Source organism: Scyliorhinus torazame, chromosome 2 (genome assembly GCF_047496885.1).
Source record: "Scyliorhinus torazame isolate Kashiwa2021f chromosome 2, sScyTor2.1, whole genome shotgun sequence".
Taxonomy (NCBI): Eukaryota; Metazoa; Chordata; class Chondrichthyes; order Carcharhiniformes; family Scyliorhinidae; genus Scyliorhinus; species Scyliorhinus torazame.
The window spans coordinates 351,269,138-351,290,000 of record NC_092708.1 but is presented as its reverse complement, the minus strand read 5'-3'; the positions used below and the strand labels follow the sequence as shown (position 1 = coordinate 351,290,000).

Sequence of the window (20,863 nt, the reverse complement as noted above, 5' to 3'; positions counted from 1 at the left end):
TTGGGGCAACCCATATTTCTCGGTCAGCGCTCCCAGACTCGCAAACTTCCCATCCACAAATAGATCTTTCAATTGCGTTATACCTGCTCTTTGCCACATTCCATATCCCCCATCCATTCCCCCCGGGGCAAACCTATGGTTGTTTCTTATCGGGGACCCCCCCAGTGCTCCGGTCTTTCCCCTATGTCGTCTCCACTGTCCCCAAATCTTCAGTGTAGCTACCACCACCGGACTCGTGGTATAGTTCCTTGGTGAGAACGGCAATGGGGCTGTCACCATAGCCTGCAGGCTGGTCCCCCTACAGGACACCCTCTCTAATCTCTTCCACGCCGCTCCTTCCTCCTCTCCCATCCACTTACTCACCATTGAAATATTAGCGGCCCAATAATACTCACTTAGGCTCGGTAGTGCCAGCCCCCCCCTATCCGGAATGCGGAATATTTGGCTAATGGTAAAGTTCTTGAAAGTGTGGCTGAGCAGAGGGATCTAGGTGTCCATGTACATAGATCCCTGAAAGTTGCCACCCAGGTTGATAGGGTTGTGAAGAAGGCCTATGGAGTGTTGGCCTTTATTGGTAGAGGGATTGAGTTCCGGAGTCGGGAGGTCATGTTGCAGCTGTACAGAACTCTGGTCCGGCCGCATTTGGAGTATTGCGTACAGTTCTGGTCACCGCATTATAGGAAGGACGTGGAGGCTTTGGAGCGGGTGCAGAGGAGATTTACCAGGATGTTGCCTGGTATGGAGGGAAAATCTTATGAGGAAAGGCTGACGGACTTGAGGTTGTTTTCGTTGGAGAGAAGAAGGTTAAGAGGAGACTTAATAGAGGCATACAAAATGATCAGGGGGTTGGATAGGGTGGACAGTGAGAGCCTTCTCCCGCGGATGGATATGGCTGGCACGAGGGGACATAACTTTAAACTGAGGGGTAATAGATATAGGACAGAGGTCAGAGGTAGGTTCTTTACGCAAAGAGTAGTGAGGCCGTGGAATGCCCTACCTGCTACAGTAGTGAACTCGCCAACATTGAGGGCATTTAAAAGTTTATTGGATAAACATATGGATGATAATGGCATAGTGTAGGTTAGATGGCTTTTGTTTCGGTGCAACATCGTGGGCCGAAGGGCCTGTACTGCGCTGTATTGTTCTATGTTCTATGTTCTATCCCTACTACGCTGTAAGAATCCCTTCCTCACTCTCGGAGTCTTCCCGGCCCAAACAAAACCCATGATACTCTTTTCTATCCTTTTGAAAAAAGCCTTCGTGATCACCACCGGGAGACACTGAAACACAAAAAGGAATCTCGGGAGGACCACCATCTTAACTGCCTGCACCCTCCCTGCCATTGACAATGCTACCATATCCCATCTCTTGAAATCTTCCTCCATCTGTTCCACCAACCGCGTCAAATTTAGCCTGTGCAATGTGCCCCAATTCTTAGCTATCTGGATCCCCAGGTAACGAAAGTCTCTTGTTACCTTCCTCAACGGTAGGTCTTCTATTTCTCTACTCTGCTCCCCTGGATGCACCACAAACAGCTCACTCTTTCCCATGTTCAATTTATACCCTGAAAAATCCCCAAACTCCCCAAGTATCCGCATTATTTCTGGCATCCCCTCCGCTGGATCCGCCACATATAGTAGCAGATCATCCGCATATAAAGATACCCGGTGTTCTTCTCCTCCCCTAAGTATTCCCCTCCATCCCTTGGAACCTCTCAGCGCTATCGCCAGGGGCTCAATCGCCAGTGCAAACAGTAATGGGGACAGAGGACATCCCTGCCTAGTCCCTCTATGGAGCCGAAAATATGCCGATCCCCGTCCATTCGTGACCACACTCGCCACTGGGGCCCTATACAACAGCTGCACCCATCTAACATACCCCTCTCCGAACCCAAATCTCCTCAACACCTCCCACAGATAATCCCACTCCACTCTATCAAATGCTTTCTCGGCATCCATCGCCACTACTATCTCCGTTTCACCCTCTGGTGGGGCCATCATCATTACCCCTAACAGCCTCCGTATGTTCGTGTTCAGCTGTCTCCCCTTCACAAACCCAGTTTGGTCCTCATGAACCACCCCCGGGACACATTCCTCTATTCTCATTGCCATTACCTTGGCCAAGACCTTGGCATCTACATTGAGGAGGGAGATTGGTCTGTAGGACCCGCATTGTAGCGGATCCTTTTCCTTCTTTAAGAGAAGCGATATCGTTGCTTCTGACATAGTCGCCTTTCCTTTGCCTCGTTGAAGGTCCTCGTCAGTAGCGGGGCGAGCAAGTCCAAATATTTTTTGTAAAATTCAACTGGGAATCCGTCCGGTCCCGGGGCCTTTCCCGTCTGCATGTTCCTAATTCCTTTCACCACTTCTTCTACCGTGATCTGTGCTCCCAATCCCATCCTTTCCTGCTCTTCCACCTTGGGAATTTCCAGCCGATCCAAAAACTCCATCATTCTCTCCCTCCCATCCGGGGGTTGAGCTTCATACAATTTTTTATAAAATGTCTTAAACACTTCATTGACTCTCTCCGCTCCCCGCTCCGTCTCTCCATCTTCGTCTCTCACCCCCCCTATTTCCCTCGCTGCTCCCCTTTTCCTCAATTGGTGTGCCAGCAATCTGCTCGCCTTCTCTCCATATTCATACTGTACACCCTGCGCCTTCCTCCATTGTGCCTCTGCAGTGCCTGTGGTCAGCAAGTCAAATTCCACATGCAGCCTTTGCCTTTCCCTATACAGTCCCTCCTCCGGTGCTTCCGCATACTGTCTGTCCACCCTCAAAAGTTCTTGCAACAACCGCTCCCGTTCCTTACTCTCCTGCTTCCCTTTATGTGTCCTTATTGATATCAGCTCCCCCCTAACCACCGCCTTCAACGCCTCCCAGACCACTCCCACCTGAACCTCCCCATTGTCATTAAGTTCCAAGTACTTTTCAATGCATCCCCTCACCCTTAAGCACACCCCCTCATCCGCCATTAGTCCCATATCCATTCTCCAGGGTGGACGCCCTCTTGTTTCCTCCCCTATCTCCAAGTCTACCCAGTGTGGGGCATGATCCGAAATGGCTATAGCCGTATATTCCGTTCCCCTCACCCTCGGGATCAATGCCCTACCCAACACAAAAAAGTCTATGCGTGAATAGACTTTATGGACATAGGAGAAAAACGAGAACTCCTTACTCCTAGGTCTACTGAATCTCCACGGGTCCACCCCTCCCATCTGCTCCATAAAATCCTTAAGCACCTTGGCTGCTGCCGGCCTCCTACCAGTCCTGGACTTCGACCTATCCAGCCTTGGTTCCAACACCGTGTTAAAGTCTCCCCCCATTATCAGCTTTCCGGTCTCTAGGTCTGGGATGCGTCCTAGCATTCGCCTCATAAAATTGGCATCGTTCCAATTCGGGGCATACACATTTACCAACACCACCATCTCTCCCTGTAATTTGCCACTCACCATCACGTATCTGCCCCCGTTATCCGCCACTGTAGTCTTTGCCTCGAACATTACCCGCTTCCCCACTAATATAGCCACCCCCCTGTTTTTCGCATCCAGCCCCGAATGGAACACCTGCCCTACCCATCCTTTGCGCAGCCTAACCTGATCTATCAGTTTCAGGTGCGTTTCCTGTAACATGAACACATCTGCTTTAAGTTTCTTAAGGTGTGCGAGTACTCGTGCCCTCTTTATCGGCCCGTTAAGCCCCCTCACGTTCCACGTGATCAGCCGGGTTGGGGGGCTCCCCCCCCCCCCCCCCCCCCCCCCCCTTGCCGGTTAGCCATCATCTTTTTCCAGCTTCTCGCCCAGTTCCCGCGGCTGTATTTCTCCCAGACGGTGCCCCCCCGCCCATCCTTTCCCGCACCCACTCCCCCCTTTCCCCAGCAGCAGCAACCCCGTAATTCCCCCCTCCCCCCCCCCCCCCCCGCTAGACCCCCCGCTAGCGTAATTACTCCCCCCATGTTGCTCCCAGAAGTCAGCAAACTCTGGCTGACCTCGGCTTCCCCCCGTGATCACGGCTCGCCCCGTGCGGCGCCCCCTCCTTCCTGCTTCTCTATTCCCGCCATAATTATCATAGCGCGGGAACCAAGCCCGCGCCTCTCCCTCGGCCCCGCCTCCCATGGCCAACGCCCCATCTCCTCTCCCTCCCCACCTCCCCCCATCACCACCTGTGGGAGAAAGAAAAGTTACCATACCGCAGGATTAATCATACAATCCCTCTTCGCCCCCCCCCCCCCCCCACTCGTCCCACCACTTTGTCCAAACGTTCATTTTCGTAGTCCAATCATTCCAATTTTTCTTCTACAATAAAAGTCCACGCTTCATCCGCCGTCTCAAAGTAGTGGTGCCTCCCTTGATATGTGACCCACAGTCTTGCCGGTTGCAGCATTCCAAACTTTATCTTTTTTTTGTGAAGTACCGCTTTGGCCCGATTAAAGCTCGCCCTCCTTCTCGCCACCTCCGCACTCCAATCTTGATAGACGCGGATCACCGCGTTCTCCCATTTACTACACCGAGTTTTCTTCGCCCATCTAAGGACCATTTCTCTATCCTTAAAACGGAGAAATCTCACCACTATGGCTCTGGGAGTTTCTCCTGCTCTCGGTCCTCGCACCATAACTCGGTATGCTCCCTCCACCTCCAACGGACCCGTCGGGGCCTCCACTCCCATTAACGAGTGCAGCATCGTGCTCACATATGCCCCGACGTCCGCCCCCTCCACACCTTCAGGAAGGCCAAGAATCCTCAAGTTGTTCCTCCTTGCGTTATTTTCCAGTGCCTCCAACCTCTCCACAGATCGTTTCTGGTGTGCCTCCTGTATCTCCGACTTCACCACCAGGCCCTGTATGTCGTTTTCATTCTCTGCTGCTTTCGCCTTCACGACCCGAAGCTCCTGCTCCTGGGTCTTTTGTTCCTCTTTCAGCCCTTCAATCGCCTGTAATATCGGGGCCAACAACTCTTTCTTCATTTCCTTTTTTATCTCCTCCACGCAGCGTTTCAAAAACTCTTGTTGTTCAGGGCCCCATATGAAACTGCCACCTTCCGACGCCATCTTGGTTTCTGCTTGCCTTCCTTGCCGTTGTTCCAAAGGATCCGCTGCAATCCGGCCACTTTCCTCTCCTTTTTCCATCCGTGTCCAGGGGGAACACCCTTCTGGTTTACCGCACGGTGTTTTCAGCCGTTAAAATTGCCGTTGGGGCTCCTATCAAGAGCCCAAAAGTCCGTTTCACAGGGAGCTGCCGAAACGTGCGACTCAGCTGGTCATCGCCGCACCCGGAACAGGGCGGTCTATTCTAACAGTCTGTTGAGAAAACACCTTTCCAATAAAGCTCTTGTTTGTTTGTACCTTCGTAGTCTACAAGCCTATCCTTTAAAAATACCACCGTTCCATTCCCCAGTGTCCTATCTCGAGGACAACAATCATATAAAAGGAGAAAAATATAAGCAGCTATGAACTTAAAACTACTTTCTCTTTGGTTTCTTTATTCAATACAAGAATGTCATTTGAGGATAAAACAGAGTACTGCTGATGAACTCCATTGAAGCCATTTCTTTTTGCAAGTTTGAAAATTGGTTTCAGTTACACCATGGAAATTCAGTGCTTAAATTCAAATGGAAATGGCCTTTTTAAAAAAAAGCAACAGCTTGAAATGATTGTCTTTCAATTGTCGAATGAATACTAGTACTTTAAGGAAACAACTAAAAATCAGTTTGTAAATTCGATTCAGTATAATATGTTTCAGGATTTTGGTTTTAAAATATCAGCATCATGAAAATTAAACACTGCAAATGGAGTTGGATGTTTTTCTGATGCAGACTTGCTGCCCTGATTTCAGGGATGTAAATAAAACTATTAAAAATACCGCTTGGGGTCTGGTGTTTCTCTTGGTTACTGTAGAAGCTGGAGCAACATAAATACGAGGTGTGGATCTGCAAATGACCATTTCATTTCCTTTTTCAGTTTTCTAACTACTGCAAACGGAGGTTAATGTATTTTCAAATTTATTTTGGCAAGGGAACAAGTTCATATACTGTGAGCTGGCTAGATAACGCACGGCAGAAATAAAACTTGCAAGTGAATACAACGGAAATAATTAGGGGCTGGTTTAGCACAGGGCTAAAGAGCTGGCTTTTAAAGCAGACCAAGGCAGGCCAGCAGCACGGTTCAATTCCCGTTCCAGCCTCCCCGAACAGGCGCCGGAATGTGGCGACTAGGGGCTTTTCACAGTATTTTCATTTGAAGCCTACTTATGACAATAAGCGATTTTCATTTCGTTTTCATTTCATTTCAAGAAAGCGAGTAAGGCAGTTACTCGTCTGAAATTTATTTAGTATCTATACAGTAGAGGGCTGATTTTTTTTTTTTTCCTGGGTACTTTAGGCACTAAAGAATATCTGAGGTGTCCAAAGTGGGACCCTGAGCTGCAACACTTGGTTAGCCTGCGTTAGGGCAGCGTTCCAAATGTATTAAACACTTGGAAATTAAGGTCCAATTCAATTTAAATATTAAATGTTTTTAGTTGTGGAATATCTCCACTTGAATGGGCAATTTTGCAATGCTGCCTGCTTGAAGTAGAATTGAGAAATCTTAATGTTTTCTTCAGATGTGTCTTAACTTCAGCCACTTTTTGCCTACCAAACCAGTGACCATATGATCTGGGAGAGATCATCAATTTATTTAGAGTTTTCGGATTACGAGGACTTGGATCGAGGATATTTACCCTATCACACTGGTTTCTTTATTTTTTTAACAGATTTTATCTGAGACCTGGGTATAAATAAAATGAAAAGACCTTGTGATAACTTGCTACATTAACCATATGAAATCGGCTAACAACACTTTTGTCATTAAAAATAAAGAATCGGGTACAGAATGCGATCAAAAACCAGGCAAAATACAAAGTGCAAGGACAAATTGAAAAAGAATATAAGAAAACCAGAGAGAAAGTATGAGAAAAGATTCGAATTAAGACAAAAGGGAACCCTAAATTCTATAATTAAAATATTAAAAGCATAAGGATAGTTAAAAGAATGGTGAAGCCATTAGGGCCAGAAAGGAAATAATCTTGTGGATAACTAACGTACCTTTGTAATATAATTTTTTTTGCGGGATGTGGACGTCACTGACTAGGCCAGCATTATTGTCCATCCTTCGTTGCCTTTCCGAAATTGGTGAGCTGCATTCTTGAACCGCTGTAGTCCCTGGGGTGTAGGTACACCCACTGTGCTGTTAAGGAGGGAATTCCAGGATTTTGACCCAGCAAGTGAAGAAACAGCGATATAATTCATTTCTGAATCGGGATGTGAGTGACTTGAAGGGGGAATCTCCAGCTGGTGGTGTTCCCAGATATCTGTTGCTCTTGTCCTTCTAGATGGTAGTGGTTGTGGGTTTGGAAGGTGCTGCAAAGGAACCTTGGTGAATTCCTACAGTGCATCTTGCAGATGTTACACACGGCTGCCACTGTGTGTCGGTGGTGGAGGGTTTGAATGTTTGTGGAAGGAGGAACAATCAAGTGGGCTGCTTTGTCCTGGATGATGTTGAGGTTCTTGAGTGTTGTTGGAGCTGCACTCATCCAGGTTATTGAACATTGTCAGTTCCCTCAACACCTGCCACAGTCGAGTCAACAGCTATGCCATGTAGGATTCAGCCAACCTGGTCTTCCCTAAAAGCTGCTGGCATTGCAACTTAATTAGACTGGTTTCCTAATCAGTTTTCTAAGAGGTCAGCTCCTATTTGGATTTTCTCTCAGAAATCAAAGTAATCTGGCAAGTTTTATTATTTTCCTGTTAACAGCAATTAATTGTCACAGATCCCACAACAAAAGTTTTCAACTTTTATCTTTTGATTGACACAAAAATTGGCTTCAGGATTCTTATTGGACATTTCAAGTCCCATGTATATCCCAAAATTGTTATTGCTGAGCTGACAGAAAAATAGATACATGAGAGATCTGAAACTGCATGAACTTCATTGAGTACATGGTACAGAAAATAGGCCAATTCAGCAAAACTGACCTATACTGGCATTTATGTTCTACACTAGCTTCCTCCCACCTACTTCATTTAAACCTAACTGCTGCATATCCTTCCATACCTTTTCCCCCTGTTCCTATCTTATGTTTTGATGTACATGCTCCTCTCAACTACTTCTTGTTGTTTGTTCCATGTTCTTTGAATATAGACACTTCTCCTGAATTCCCATTAGACTGACTATCTCACATGTGCCCATTCCCCACAAATGCAAACATTTTATTCTATATCTACCCTGTTAAATCCTTTCATTACCTTGAGGGTCCCTTTCAGGAGATCCTCCACTCCTTTCTATAGCAAAAAGCCTCAGCCTGTTCAGCCTTTCAAGATAAATTTATTTTCCCCATTCTCATATCCCAGAGAACCATGAAATTCCTACAGTACAGAAGGAGGCTATTCGGCCCATTGAGTCTACACCGACCCTCTGTCAGAGCAATCCCTGACCATATCCCCGTAACCCTATCTAACCTGCACATCTTTGGACTCTGAGGGGCAATTTAACATGGTCAGTTTCTTAACCTGCACTTCCTTGGACTGTGGGAGGAAACCGGAGCACCCGGAGGAAACCCACGCAGACACAGGGAGAAGTGCAAACTCCACACAGACAGTCACCCAAGGCTGGAATTGAACTCGGGTGAAGCTTTTTACACAAACCCAATGCTTCTGTATCCTGTTATAACACTAGTCACAGTGTTCCAAATGTAGCCTAACCAAGGTTTACCCTTTGTTGAACATTAGCTGTCATTATAAAACTCTTTTAATTTATAAAACTTCCCCTAACTGAGGAAACAAATGAAGAATGGGCAACAGTAACCAAAACATTTTTGGAGGTATGATTTGGAGAGAATGTTGAACATCAATGTTATAGTGTGATAGTTGAATGGGACTGACGATGCCAACTGTGGAATTCTCTGTATAGAGAATACCTCTGTGTTGTGATATTGAGACGAGGGTTCTTGCAGGTCATGTTAGAGACGGAAATAGGTGGTAATGGTGATAGATGGGATATGAGGTTTAAGGCTCATTAGGGACAAATGGCAAAATTTAGTGCAGATTTACATGGTAATAGTTTATATTTAAACAAACTCTCATTTCTGGTAGTGCTAGGAAGGTGTCCATCATGAAACAGCTTCAACAGGAATAATAAATGTCATATCTTGCAAAGTGACTGCTAGGTACTTGCATTGTGTGAAGCAAATACTAAATGGTAGTTCGTCCACAGCTCCACCTCATTAATCCTATCCATCTGTTGTCTCCATTGAGAGGGTACAAAATGTAGGAATGATTCAGTACTTCATTCAGTTTGGTTTATTGTTCAGGCTCTTTCTTTTTTCAAATTTAGAATACCCAATTATTTTTTCCAATTAACTGGCAATTTAGCGTGGCCAATCCACCTATTCTGCTCACCTTTGGGTTGTGGGGGTGAGATCCACGCAGACACGGGGAGATTGTGCAAACTCCGCATGGGCAGTGACCCGGGGCCAGGATCGAACCCGGTCCTCGGCGCCGTGAGGCGGCACTGCGCCACCATGCCTCCAATTTCAGGCCCTGTTTCTTGACTCACTCTGGCCACTGCTTTTTTTTAACGCTAAACCTAATTGGATATGCTCGTGGCTGAATCAGAGATTGACTGAGAACCTTCAGAGTTAAATCACTAAATGGTTTCAGTCTGTTCTTTAAGATGCTGACTCTAAGCATGAAGAAGTTATGCCATAATGTTAGGCTATAGAAACCAGGAACTGATGACAAAACACAGGCTGTTAAAGAATAACGTAAAACATTTTTCAGAAGTCTATATTTGATTTTGTTTTCCCCCTGAAGGCCATCATCTGCATTGTGGTGAGAGTTTCAATGTATAATGTACAAATTTGTTACCTGTATTTTTACACTATTTTAAAATAAGGTTAATTTTAGATGCCTAACTGTGCCTTTAATAATTCATACTTCTTTTACAGAATGACAGCAGCTATTCATTAGATTTTATGTCCTATTTAAATATGGATGATATTTACGAGGCATCTCCCACACTGCAACCCCAAGTTGGAACTACTTCCAGAGCAAACAATCAAGCTGTACGTAAAATGGATCAATTAATGAAGCTGAGTTGTGACAGAAAGAAATGTATAAGCAATAGTGTTAAACAAAACAACTTTTTTTCCAAATTAACGCATGAAGATGAGGAATGCTCTCTTTTTAACAAAGGTAAAATTAAAAGGACAAAAGTTCAGCGTTCCCCCTCTTGTCCTGAAACTGCAAAGACCAAAGAAGCACACAAGCCTCCATTTTGTGTTTCCAGGAATGGTCATGATCAAAAAGCTGCATTTACTCCCAAGGACCATTCATCAAAACCAGGTGAACAGATCCATCAACCAGAGGGAGAAATTGAAATGGACATAAATAATGATTTTCAGGAAGTGACTTGGTTTAGTGGGTCAGACATGAGAGAAAGTCCCATGAAACTCGATTTCAATGTAAATTCTGCTGCAAGCGAATCAGCAAATGCTAAATGCAAAAGTGCTGACACGAGGGAAAAAGAACATAGAGATTTGCCCCACTGTGAGACAATAGCTGATTACACGGCAAGGAAATTAACAGCTGAAACGCAAGATCTGTTTTTCAAATACCACGAATCAAGCAGTGCCAATTTGGGTCACAATAGTCGAAGTAATGAAACATCAACTAATGGTATCGATCTGTCTAAACTGTTTTATTTGCCAGAATCTCTTTCAACTCAGGGGCATCGTCCACAGCTCAAATCCTCAAATACAAATCCAGGAAGTACCTGGCATTCTTACGCAGCAGAGGTTGAACATCCCAATTATGATTCACAAGTTCCCACCAGTGTGAAAATGGTTTTGGAACGAGTAACCTCCTTTCTCGCATCATCTCCCCCTTCATTAGACATGTTTCCATTTTGCGAGGAAGGAAATTCTGAAGAAAATAGAAGGCAAACCAATATTTTGAAAATCCCACCAGAAAACGTCTTGATACACGACCATGGAGACGATCAATTCTTTGGTGGTTCACAACCCATTAATATTCAACCAACAGATTTAGCGACTGGCCGTGAGCCTGAGGATTTGAGTGATCATGTTAATGCAGGATCCAGTCCTTCCTGGGATGATTTATTTGATAGTAATATTGAAGAAAACGTGGACAAAGATTATGAAGCTCAATCATGTGTAAACCAAGAAGAATTACTTGGCCCTTTGCGCCAGCATCATAATTCGACTGATACAAACAAAAGCAGAAGCAATAAAACTCTCAAGGATTTTACAAGTGATGCGCCATCTGTACATGATAAGAGCTTGCCTTTCTTTGAAGACGAACCATCACTTGATGGCTCTTCAACTCTTTGTGCTCCTGGCTACAAAAGTTGTGCAACCATACAGGACGTCCCTGAACTGGTGAGACATTCTACTGTGTTGAATGAACCATGCCAAAATACTCGAGCAGTTGCTAGCAAGAGTTTGAAAAATGGAGAAATTGAACATGATCTAATTTGCAGCCCACTTTTGCATAAATCATTTCACAAACAAATGTGTTGTGAAAATTCATATATTGACCAGCATGGGCCTGTTGTTGATGACAGCAACACGCACAATTGCTCAGGTGAATTATTTGCCGTTAACTTTGATCTGGGCTTTTCATTTGAAGACTTTGATGAAAATAGTGATGCGTTAATAACCATTAACAACGAAACCACTGAATTCTCTGAACATCCCATAGGCAAGTCACCTTCTAACCACACAGAAATAACAACGGCGGAACTAGATGAATGCATTCCTCCGATTAGGGAAAACTGCACCAACAAGGTTACTTCAAAATTATTTGAAGCAGGAACAGAAGGATTGAGAGATTGCTCAACCCCAGAATCTGGGAAGAATGTATCTTTAAAAACAAGCAAAGCAGAAACTTTGCATCATAGTGAAAAACATTTGACAACACAAGACCTTGCTTTGTTTTCGCCAATTTGCCAGTCTGGTCTTTGGGCCTCCTCTGCCTTTCCTCCAGCTTTGGGATCCTTTGCAACACCACAAGAAAGAAGTTCCTCCCTTAAACTCTGTGGTGGGACTTCTGTTAACACACTATTTAAAAATGATATGGCGATTTCTCAGAATCCTGCACTAAGCAATGTTACAGAAGATTTGGTTAAAAAAGGAGCCTTATCTGAATCAACAGCGTCTCCTAACACTTCTGGGAGCATTCTGAGCTGTAGTACTAGTGAAAAACATGGAAAGAAGTCTCTGATATTTAACAAACGGAATATTCTTCGCAGAATTCTTGATTCACCTATAAATGGTAAGATACTTAATTTTAATATTTGAGCATAAGTATGTTCTGAGATTCTAAAATTGCTATTGGATATTGCCCGGATTTATAAATTCTATTGGTGAGTTCAGCCATTTCCTTGCTGTTTAAGCCTTTTCCATTCCTCTTTCGATTGTCAGGTAAGTTTCTGATTCTCGATTCGGGCTGCAATTACATTATAAATGTAGCATTGGTGCCAACATCTAAACCACTTTGCACTGCCGACCAGAGTTATGGCAAAATTCACCCTTCATGATTTACCATTTGACCTCCGTGCTACTAGGTTATTGGGGGGAACAGCAGTCAGAGTACCTGTTCCGGGCTCACCACCTCATGGGATGTCGGTATATTTATATATTATATCATTAGGTGCTGCATGTAGTTTGCAGACAGGATCAGGTTCAACAATGATCCCAAACTCTGACTGCCAAAGTTACAAATGAATAGTTGCCACTTTGATAAGGTACCGAAAGGGGACTTGTGGTTGGGAAACCATACCCTACAAGTAGCAAGCCAGGTTTGAATTCTTGTAATTCATTGTGGAGAAATCTTTAATTTGTGGCTTCTTTTAATATATTTTAATATGAAGTGATTGAATTTCCGTTAACAACAATATTCGTACATTGATAAAAATCGTTTCTATTTATCAAATCTGTTGTAATGCTTCAAATAATAAGGTAAAGTGGTCTTATTTAATGGGTATAAGACCTTGCCTTCCCACTCACTGCAGCAGCATGTACTGTAAGCAAAAGTACAGAAAAATTAAAATATTAATAAAATTCCACTATGAGCTACTGCAATGTGTACTGAATGCTGGGTTTGCAACTGTGTGGTGTTACAGTTCACTTGGGAGTCTGAGTTGCTGTGGCAACATGCACTTTCATATGTCATACCGCCTGCCATTGGCATGTGTTGGAAGGATTTTCAGACTGATATTCTAACAGTTTTGTTTGTCCATGTTCTGAATGCACTTTCCTTGACCATCCAAATCCTGGGGTGGTGGGATTTAAACCCTGGACTTCTGGTTGAGAGGCACGGACACTACCCACTGTGCCACAGGGCCACTTTTGCATCTGTGCTGGAATCATTAAATTCAATGTTAGGGCTCTGCAGTGGAACCCAAAGTTGTGGCTTTAGCTGAAGGCTTTATATTTAACTGAATGAGAACTTCACAAAAATAGCTGAAACCCGTCTAAACTTAGTTTTTCATCACACCAAACCGAGCGTTTTAATCCAAACAGGTTGCAGAAATTCATTGCTGAATGGCGTAAAGATGTATCCCGTGTGTTAAATTGCAGTTTATTTCCAAGGCCACATTTTTATTGTGTGTATTCAAATGGCTGCACTGTTTTGTGTGCTGGTTTAAAAATGCTGGCTGGAATTTTAAAAATGATTTTTTTATTTGTTCTTGGAATGTGGGCATTTGGTGCCCATCCCTGCGGGCATTTAAGAGCCATTGCTGTGCGTCTGGAGTTCCGAGAAAAGCCCCGACTAGACACGCTCGACACGGCACTCTATTGCAATTTGGTTAGATCGTGCCCTTTGTTTATGCAGATAAAGCTAGGGATAGGCTGTGGTTTCTAAAATTAACAAAGCTTTCAAATGAAATAGCCCAAATTTTCTCATACTGGTGACTATCCAGAAGTGCACTCTGCCAGGATAAACAACGTCCATTCCATTGGGCTTAATTTAAATAGCATAGACAAGCATGGCTGTAGCAGTAACATTCTGGGAAATAATGCAGGAGGAGCCACAGTTTTATGGAATTTACACTGAAGCTAATGGTTTTGGAATATTGAGAGAAATGGTAAACCAAGCACAGATGTTTTTTCTTCTTGGGGAGGAACCTGTGTTTTCACCTCCCTGGTGCTCTTGTTCATCTCGGTAGTAGAGGTTGTGAGCTTGGAAGGTATTGTTCAAGGGGCTTTGGTGGGTTGGAAGACTGTGGCTTTTATAGAACCATAGAATTCCTACAGTGCAGAAGTAGGCCATTCGGCCCATCGAGTTTGAACCAACCCTCTGAAAGAGTACCCTACCTAGGCCCATTCCCCCATATTAGAGTAAGTACATAAATTAGATTAATATACTGTATATTAGATTAATATAAACTGCTGTGCCCAGAGGATGGAGGGAATGTATGTAAAGGTGGTGGAAGGGGTGCTGATCACTGTTGGTAACTGGTAAGCAGGGCATAGGGAAAACTAACCCATAAAATAATCCTCTAGTTCTGCTTCTGACTAATCTGTTTGTTAGAACGGCATAATCCAATCTTTCCATTCCAATCCTATTTTTAAGTCAATTTGTGTATACTGCGCCTGTAATTTGCAGCTGAAACTACTGCAGTCGGTGCTGTGCCTTTTTTCAGCTGTTTATTATGGTACACTATTTATTATGGTATACTATTTATTATTGTATACTATTTATTATGGTACACTTTATTATGGTATACTATTTATTATGGTACACTATTTATTACGGTACACTATTTATTATGGTATACTATTTATTATGGTACACTATTTATTATGGTATACTATTTATTATGGTATACTATTTATTCACACTGCCGCCGCAGCTTTCAGACTTTTATCCTGGGGGGGGGGGGGGACTGCCTGGGAGGGTGGATGAGCAAGAGATAACATGAAGGGTTGGGGAAACTGGCACGTACGGGTGAGGGCCAGTGTACAAAGCTGTGTAAATATATCATTTTGCCATGTATATATCTTGCTCTGCCCGATTTCTCTTTTTTTTTTGTTACGGGGGATGGGGGGGGGGGGGTTATTGTTTGTAAGGGAGAAAAATTGTGTTAAAAAACTTTAATAAATATATTTTTAAATAAAAGCTTTCAGACTTTTAGAGATGAGTCTTACAAAGTTTCTTTAAATTTATGTGCTGCTTATTGCAAATAGACTTTCAGAATACACAGAACTAAATGAATATAAAGACTCCATTCATGCAGTTGGACATTGAGTGCTGCTGAGGCATCCAAAACAACATAAAGGATGCTTTTTAAAAATTGGTTCATGGGCCGTGGGCTTGCAGGCTGTGTCAGCATTCATTGTCCATCCCTAATGGCCCTTGAGGGGCAATTAAGAGTCAACCACATTGCTGTGGGTCCGGAGTCCCATGTAGGCCAGACCAGATAAGGATGGCAGATTTCCTTCCCTAAAGGACATTAGTGAACCAGGTGGGGTTTTTCTGACAATCGACAATGGTTTCATGGTCATCGCTAGACTTTTTAAATTCCAGATTTTTATTGAATTCAAATTTCACCATCTGCTGTGGTGGGATTTGAATCGAGAACCTCAGAGTACTCTGGGTCTCTGGATTACTAGTCCAGTGACAATACCACTACGCCTCCCCTTGTAATATTTCTGTTCCTCGAGTTTTTATCGTTGGGTTGACACTTAACTCATTTTGTCACTAAAATTTCCAATTGTTATTGTTAAATCACTTTGTTGAACTGTATTTTGTGAAAATTTGGCTTTTTTCTTTTCTGTCTTTGCAATGTTCCTGTGCTTTGCAGTGAGAAATTCTGATGTATAGCACCCACTTCTGGAATGTTGCTTCACAATCCAGTCATTGTTATGCATCCTGTATAGCCAAATACCACCTGATCTTTCTGGGGTTCAAAATACTCGCTTCTTGAAAATATATATTTCTATGTTAATAATAAGAATCTTTATTGTAGTCACAAGTAGGCTTACATTAACACTGCAATGAAGTTACTGTGAAAATCCCCTAGTTGCCACACTCCGGAGCCTGTTCGGGTTCACTGAGGGAGAATTCAGAATGCCCAAATTACCTAACAGCGCGTCTTTAGGGACTTGTGGGAGGAAACCGGAGCACCCGGAGGAAACCCACGCAGACACAGGAAGAACATGCAGACTCTGCACAGACAGTGACCCAAGCCAGGAATCGAACCTTGGACCCTGGCTCTGTGAAGCAACAGTGCTAACCACTGTGCTACCATGCGGCCCAATAACATTCTTAACATTCTTCAATTACTGCCAGCACTAGAGTTCAAAGTGACCAATGATTCTACATACTTGATCCATCCACAAATAATGATTAACTGAACCCAAGAGTTGTTTCCAACATCACCTTGTTTTGGAACTGAGAAATGTCTTTATTTTACTCATTCTGAGTCATGTGGCAGGGTGATGGTTATTGGTACCAAAATGCCATTTCTTGTTCAATTAGATTAAGTTCAGTGCCCCTTCTGAATCTGGCTATTATAGTGAGATTCCGTATATGGAATCATAGAATGTTTACAGTTTTTGTATTCATGCCAGCTCTCTGCTAGAGCATCTCAACTAATCCCTGTCTTTCCCCGTCATTCCGGCAAATTTTTCCTTCAGTAATTATCCAATTCATTTTTGAAAGTTACAATTGAATCTGTATTCACAATACACTGAGGCAGTGCATTCCAGATCCAAACCACACTGCGTAATAAATGCTACTCCCAGTGTTGCCCCTGCTTCTTTTGTCATTCAACTTTAAAACAATGTCCTCAAGTTTTTGACCTTTCTGCTAATGGGAACACTTTAATCCTATATACTTTTGAACACCTATCAACTCTCCTAACATTCTCTTTAAGGAAAACGGATGCAGTTTTGCCAGTGAATTTCAGGAACCATTCTTGTAAATCTTTTCTGCACCCTCTTTGACGTCTTCACGCCCTTCATAAAGTGCAGTGCTCAGCATTGGACACACTACTCCAATTGAGGTCAAGTATTTTACAAATATTCCAAATAACGTATGTACTCTTGTGAAGGATTTAGGTTATTCCGGACCTGATAATACTTTATTATTAACCTATGCTCTAGGTTAACCTACCAAAAGAGGGAAATTCGTTTCTCTGCTAAGACTCAAAATAGATCTCATGAAGGGAGAATGCTTTTCCCGGTTTCAGACAGTTAAACAGGATCTCAGTTACTTTTTATGGGAAATGTTCAGATACGTCACTCATAACTAAATCGTTACCTCTGTCGTCGTGGGTCCTAGTCATTTAAGACGTCCTAAATGAGTGTCTAGGATTTTAAACTTTGAGAGTAAGTCAACTCAGTATAATTTTAATCAAAGTATTTTTATTGTAAAATACTCCCAATAGATACAAACAGAATTGCAGAGTTAAAAATATAAATTGATTAACAGTCTTTAGTTATCTGTTAACAATATAAAAACCCATTAACAGTCCTTTGTTATCTGTTAATAATATAAAACCTGTTAACAGTCCTTTGTTATCTGCTAACACATTAACTTCTCTTGAGCGAATGTGATATCTAAAACATGGAAAATCCTAAACTATCTCCTATCAATTTCTAATACATTTCTGAGAAGCTTAACAGAAACATACTTACAAAACCATGATGGTCTTTGTTTGACGAGGCAAGCTTGAAGAACAGAGCTTTGGCCCACACTCCCATAGGGGAGTGAGAAGGTACCTCTCTGCCAAAATGCTCCTCTTTTTATACATAAAATCTTCTAATCGGTCAAGGACTGTCTCTGTTGTCTTATCCCTTATTGTTGGTTAATTGCCTATAGCCAAATGGCTAATTTGATGTATTATCATCAATATATGTTTTAATGATCTTAGTGTGTGTTTGAATGTCAGGTGTCTTAAGATATATTGGCAAAGAGGGATTTGTATAGAGATCTGTCTCTTTTCAGTGTTGCCATGTTTCTTAGATATATAGAGTGTCAAATAGACACTTCTTTGAGGGTGTTATTCTAAATGTCAAGGGATTTGTGTATTATTTATCTGAAGAATTTCCTATCCTCATGGTTTGAATAATTATAGGTGCAGGGGGGTGATCTAAAGAATTTACGGTGTGTCAAAGCAAGGTTTTCCTTATCCTGTATTTGTTTGGAATGTATTAATGATCATTGAAGTCAGCTAGGAGTTTCTCCCAGCAAATGGTGACTTCTGGGTGACCTTTAGCTGAAGTGGTTTTATTCCACTTTGAATTAAAATACTGGTTGTATTAATTTCTGTCGCCTTATTTCAAACCGAATTCTGCGGCGAACGTGATATTCATCACACTCTTGGACTCTAGATACAAAGCCCGGGATCCCATGCAGGACCAGGGAGAGAAATCATAGGGTCTGATTCTTCACCTGTTCCCTTATTCCCACCCTTCTTAACCCTCAACAGGTTCCCCCCCCCCCCCCCCACCACCTGCTCTTGCCCTACATTCTTTTTCTTCAAGTATTCTTCCTATTTCCTTTTGAACACTGATCAGGGAGGGAGTTTGTTCTAAATCCTAATCACTCTTTGCCTAAAAATGGTTCCTCGTGTCACTTCTAGTTCTTTTGCCAATCAACTTAAATTAGGTTAAATTTAGGCCACCTGATTATCGATCCTTCAGCCATTGGAAACTGGTTCTATTTATTTTATCTAACCCTTCACATTAGAAGAGATGGAGCCATAAAACAACTGGATGGGCTGAGTTAGCTGGAGAACTCGATATGTGATGTCTACACGGCTTGCAAAGAAGTGCAGTCCAGAGAGATGTTTTGTTTTGGGATTTAAGGATAAATTAGTTTAAAAGCATTGAGTGAACCCTGAAAGGCTAGGTTGTCGTGAAGATGGTGGAGCTTAAGAAGGTTCTCTGGTTTCAATTTGCCTGTTGAGTTGCAATTCTGGATCTTGAGGTTTGCCGCTTACAGCGAAGCTCTGGGAGCTGAGAAGGTGGCGGAAGGCCACATGTTCTGTACCAGGCAGAGAAGTTCTGGGAGCCACTTTTAGCTCGGTGCAGCCACGAGTTTGGGGAAGCCCAAGGGCAATGCCAACGTAACCAAGCTAGTGGTCTGTGAAAGCGATGTATGTGTACCAGTAATTACAGCTTTGTGAATCCTGTGGAACACTCTCTCGGGGAAGAGTTTGAACCATAGATTCCATAGAATTTACGGGGCAGAAGGAGGCCATTCGGCCCATCGAGTCTGCACCGGCCCTTGGAAAGTGCACCCTATTTAACCCCACACTTCCACTCTTTCCCTGTAACCCAGTAACCCCACCTAACCTTTTTTTGTTGGACACTAAGGCCAATTTAGCATGGCCAATCTATCTAACCTGCTCATCTTTGTACTGTGGGAGGAACCATGAGCACCCAGAGGAATCCCACGCAGACACGGAGAGGACGTGCAGACGCCGCACAGACAGTGGCCCAGCCGGGAATTAAACCTGGTATCCTGGAGCTGTGAAGCAACTGTGCTAACCATTGTTCTACCGTGCTGCCCATTGGGAGGTGAATCGTCATTGTCGCAGTTTGAGCCGGAGTGGCTTTTAAGGGAATTCACAGGCTGGGTCTTCAAAACCGAAGAGTTGAAATCCCTCACGAGCTTTAATGAGATCCTGTGATTCAGTGGTCATGGATGTCTTGATCTCATCTGCCATTTAATGTGCAGTGTGGTATGTTCAACCAAAGTTTTCCTGTTAATTCATATTTCATTTTAAATGTTAGAATATATGATAGATATTGTAATTTGTTTTACTTTCCTGACTTTAGCGAAGTTAATTTTGTTTAAAACTGTGGAATCTTGAGGCATTGTAACAAAGTTAAGAGAACATTTATGGTGCAAAAATATTTGTTCTATCAGTTTTTGGGAAAGTTTGAACAATTAACTATGTTTATAATGTGTAGGAAACTTTCTTTCCTCAGGTGGGTGCAACAGTGAGAGTGACGATGAAGTTATCAGAAGACCCAGTAAAAGAATAAAAGTTGGTGTTCTTGAGTCGCCTGAGGTGAGTGGATCACAGAATAACTGGCAACAAGGTTTGCACTGCTGCCTCACAGTGCCAGGGAATCAGAGTAAATTCCGACCTTGGATGACTGTGTGGAATTTGCATTCTCCCCGTGTATCGTGGGTTTCCTCCGAGTGCTCCTGTTTCCTCCCAGAGTCCAAAGATGTGAAGGTTAGGTGGATTGGCCATGATAAATTGCCCCTTGGTGTCTAACGGTTGGGTCGAGTAACAGAAATAGGGCAGGGGATTGGACCTAGGTGGGGCAGTCTTTCGAAGGATTGGTGCAGATTTGATGGGCTGAATGGCCTCCTTCTGCACTGTAGGGATTCTATGATTCTAAGTTACATTATTTTATAGGTTCATTCAAATGGTACTTTCCTCATGTCAAAATTTGAGCCGAATGAATGTAGGTTCTATTTTAACTAAAAATATGTAGGAAAGCCAAAAATCCATAATCAGAGCATCATGTTGGAATGTCGCACCCTGCCTGATAGTTAAACCAGCAGTAGACCAGCAGTAGTACCCAGGGAATATGGTGTGGACAAAGCTGCCCTTCGCGAGACAAGACTAGCAGGACAAGAACAACTTGAAAAAATAGGAGCAGGATACACATTCTTCTGGGATAGGGCAGGGGAGGGGGGGCCTAGGTGGGGGTACTCTTTCAGAAGGTCGGTGCCGACTCGATGGGCCAGACGGCCTCCCCCTTCACTGTGGGGATTCTATGAATTGGTGCTGTAACCTTCCAAGGACGATATAATCTTTCAACACTTTTGGTTTCTAAAACT

The 20,863-nt window shown here is 43.2% G+C and overlaps 1 protein-coding gene across 2 annotated transcripts in view; it reads left to right on the top strand.

Annotated features, from left to right (window-relative positions):
- Nucleotides 1–20,863, top strand: part of fancm (FA complementation group M) — a 238,962-nt gene that overhangs the window by 195,177 nt on the left and 22,922 nt on the right. For both annotated transcript variants that reach the window (XM_072491173.1, XM_072491164.1), the window contains 2 exons: nt 9,976–12,322; nt 19,996–20,078. In XM_072491173.1, coding sequence (XP_072347274.1) covers nt 9,976–12,322; nt 19,996–20,078 — 2,430 coding nt within the window. The remainder of the gene's footprint in view (nt 1–9,975; nt 12,323–19,995; nt 20,079–20,863) is intronic.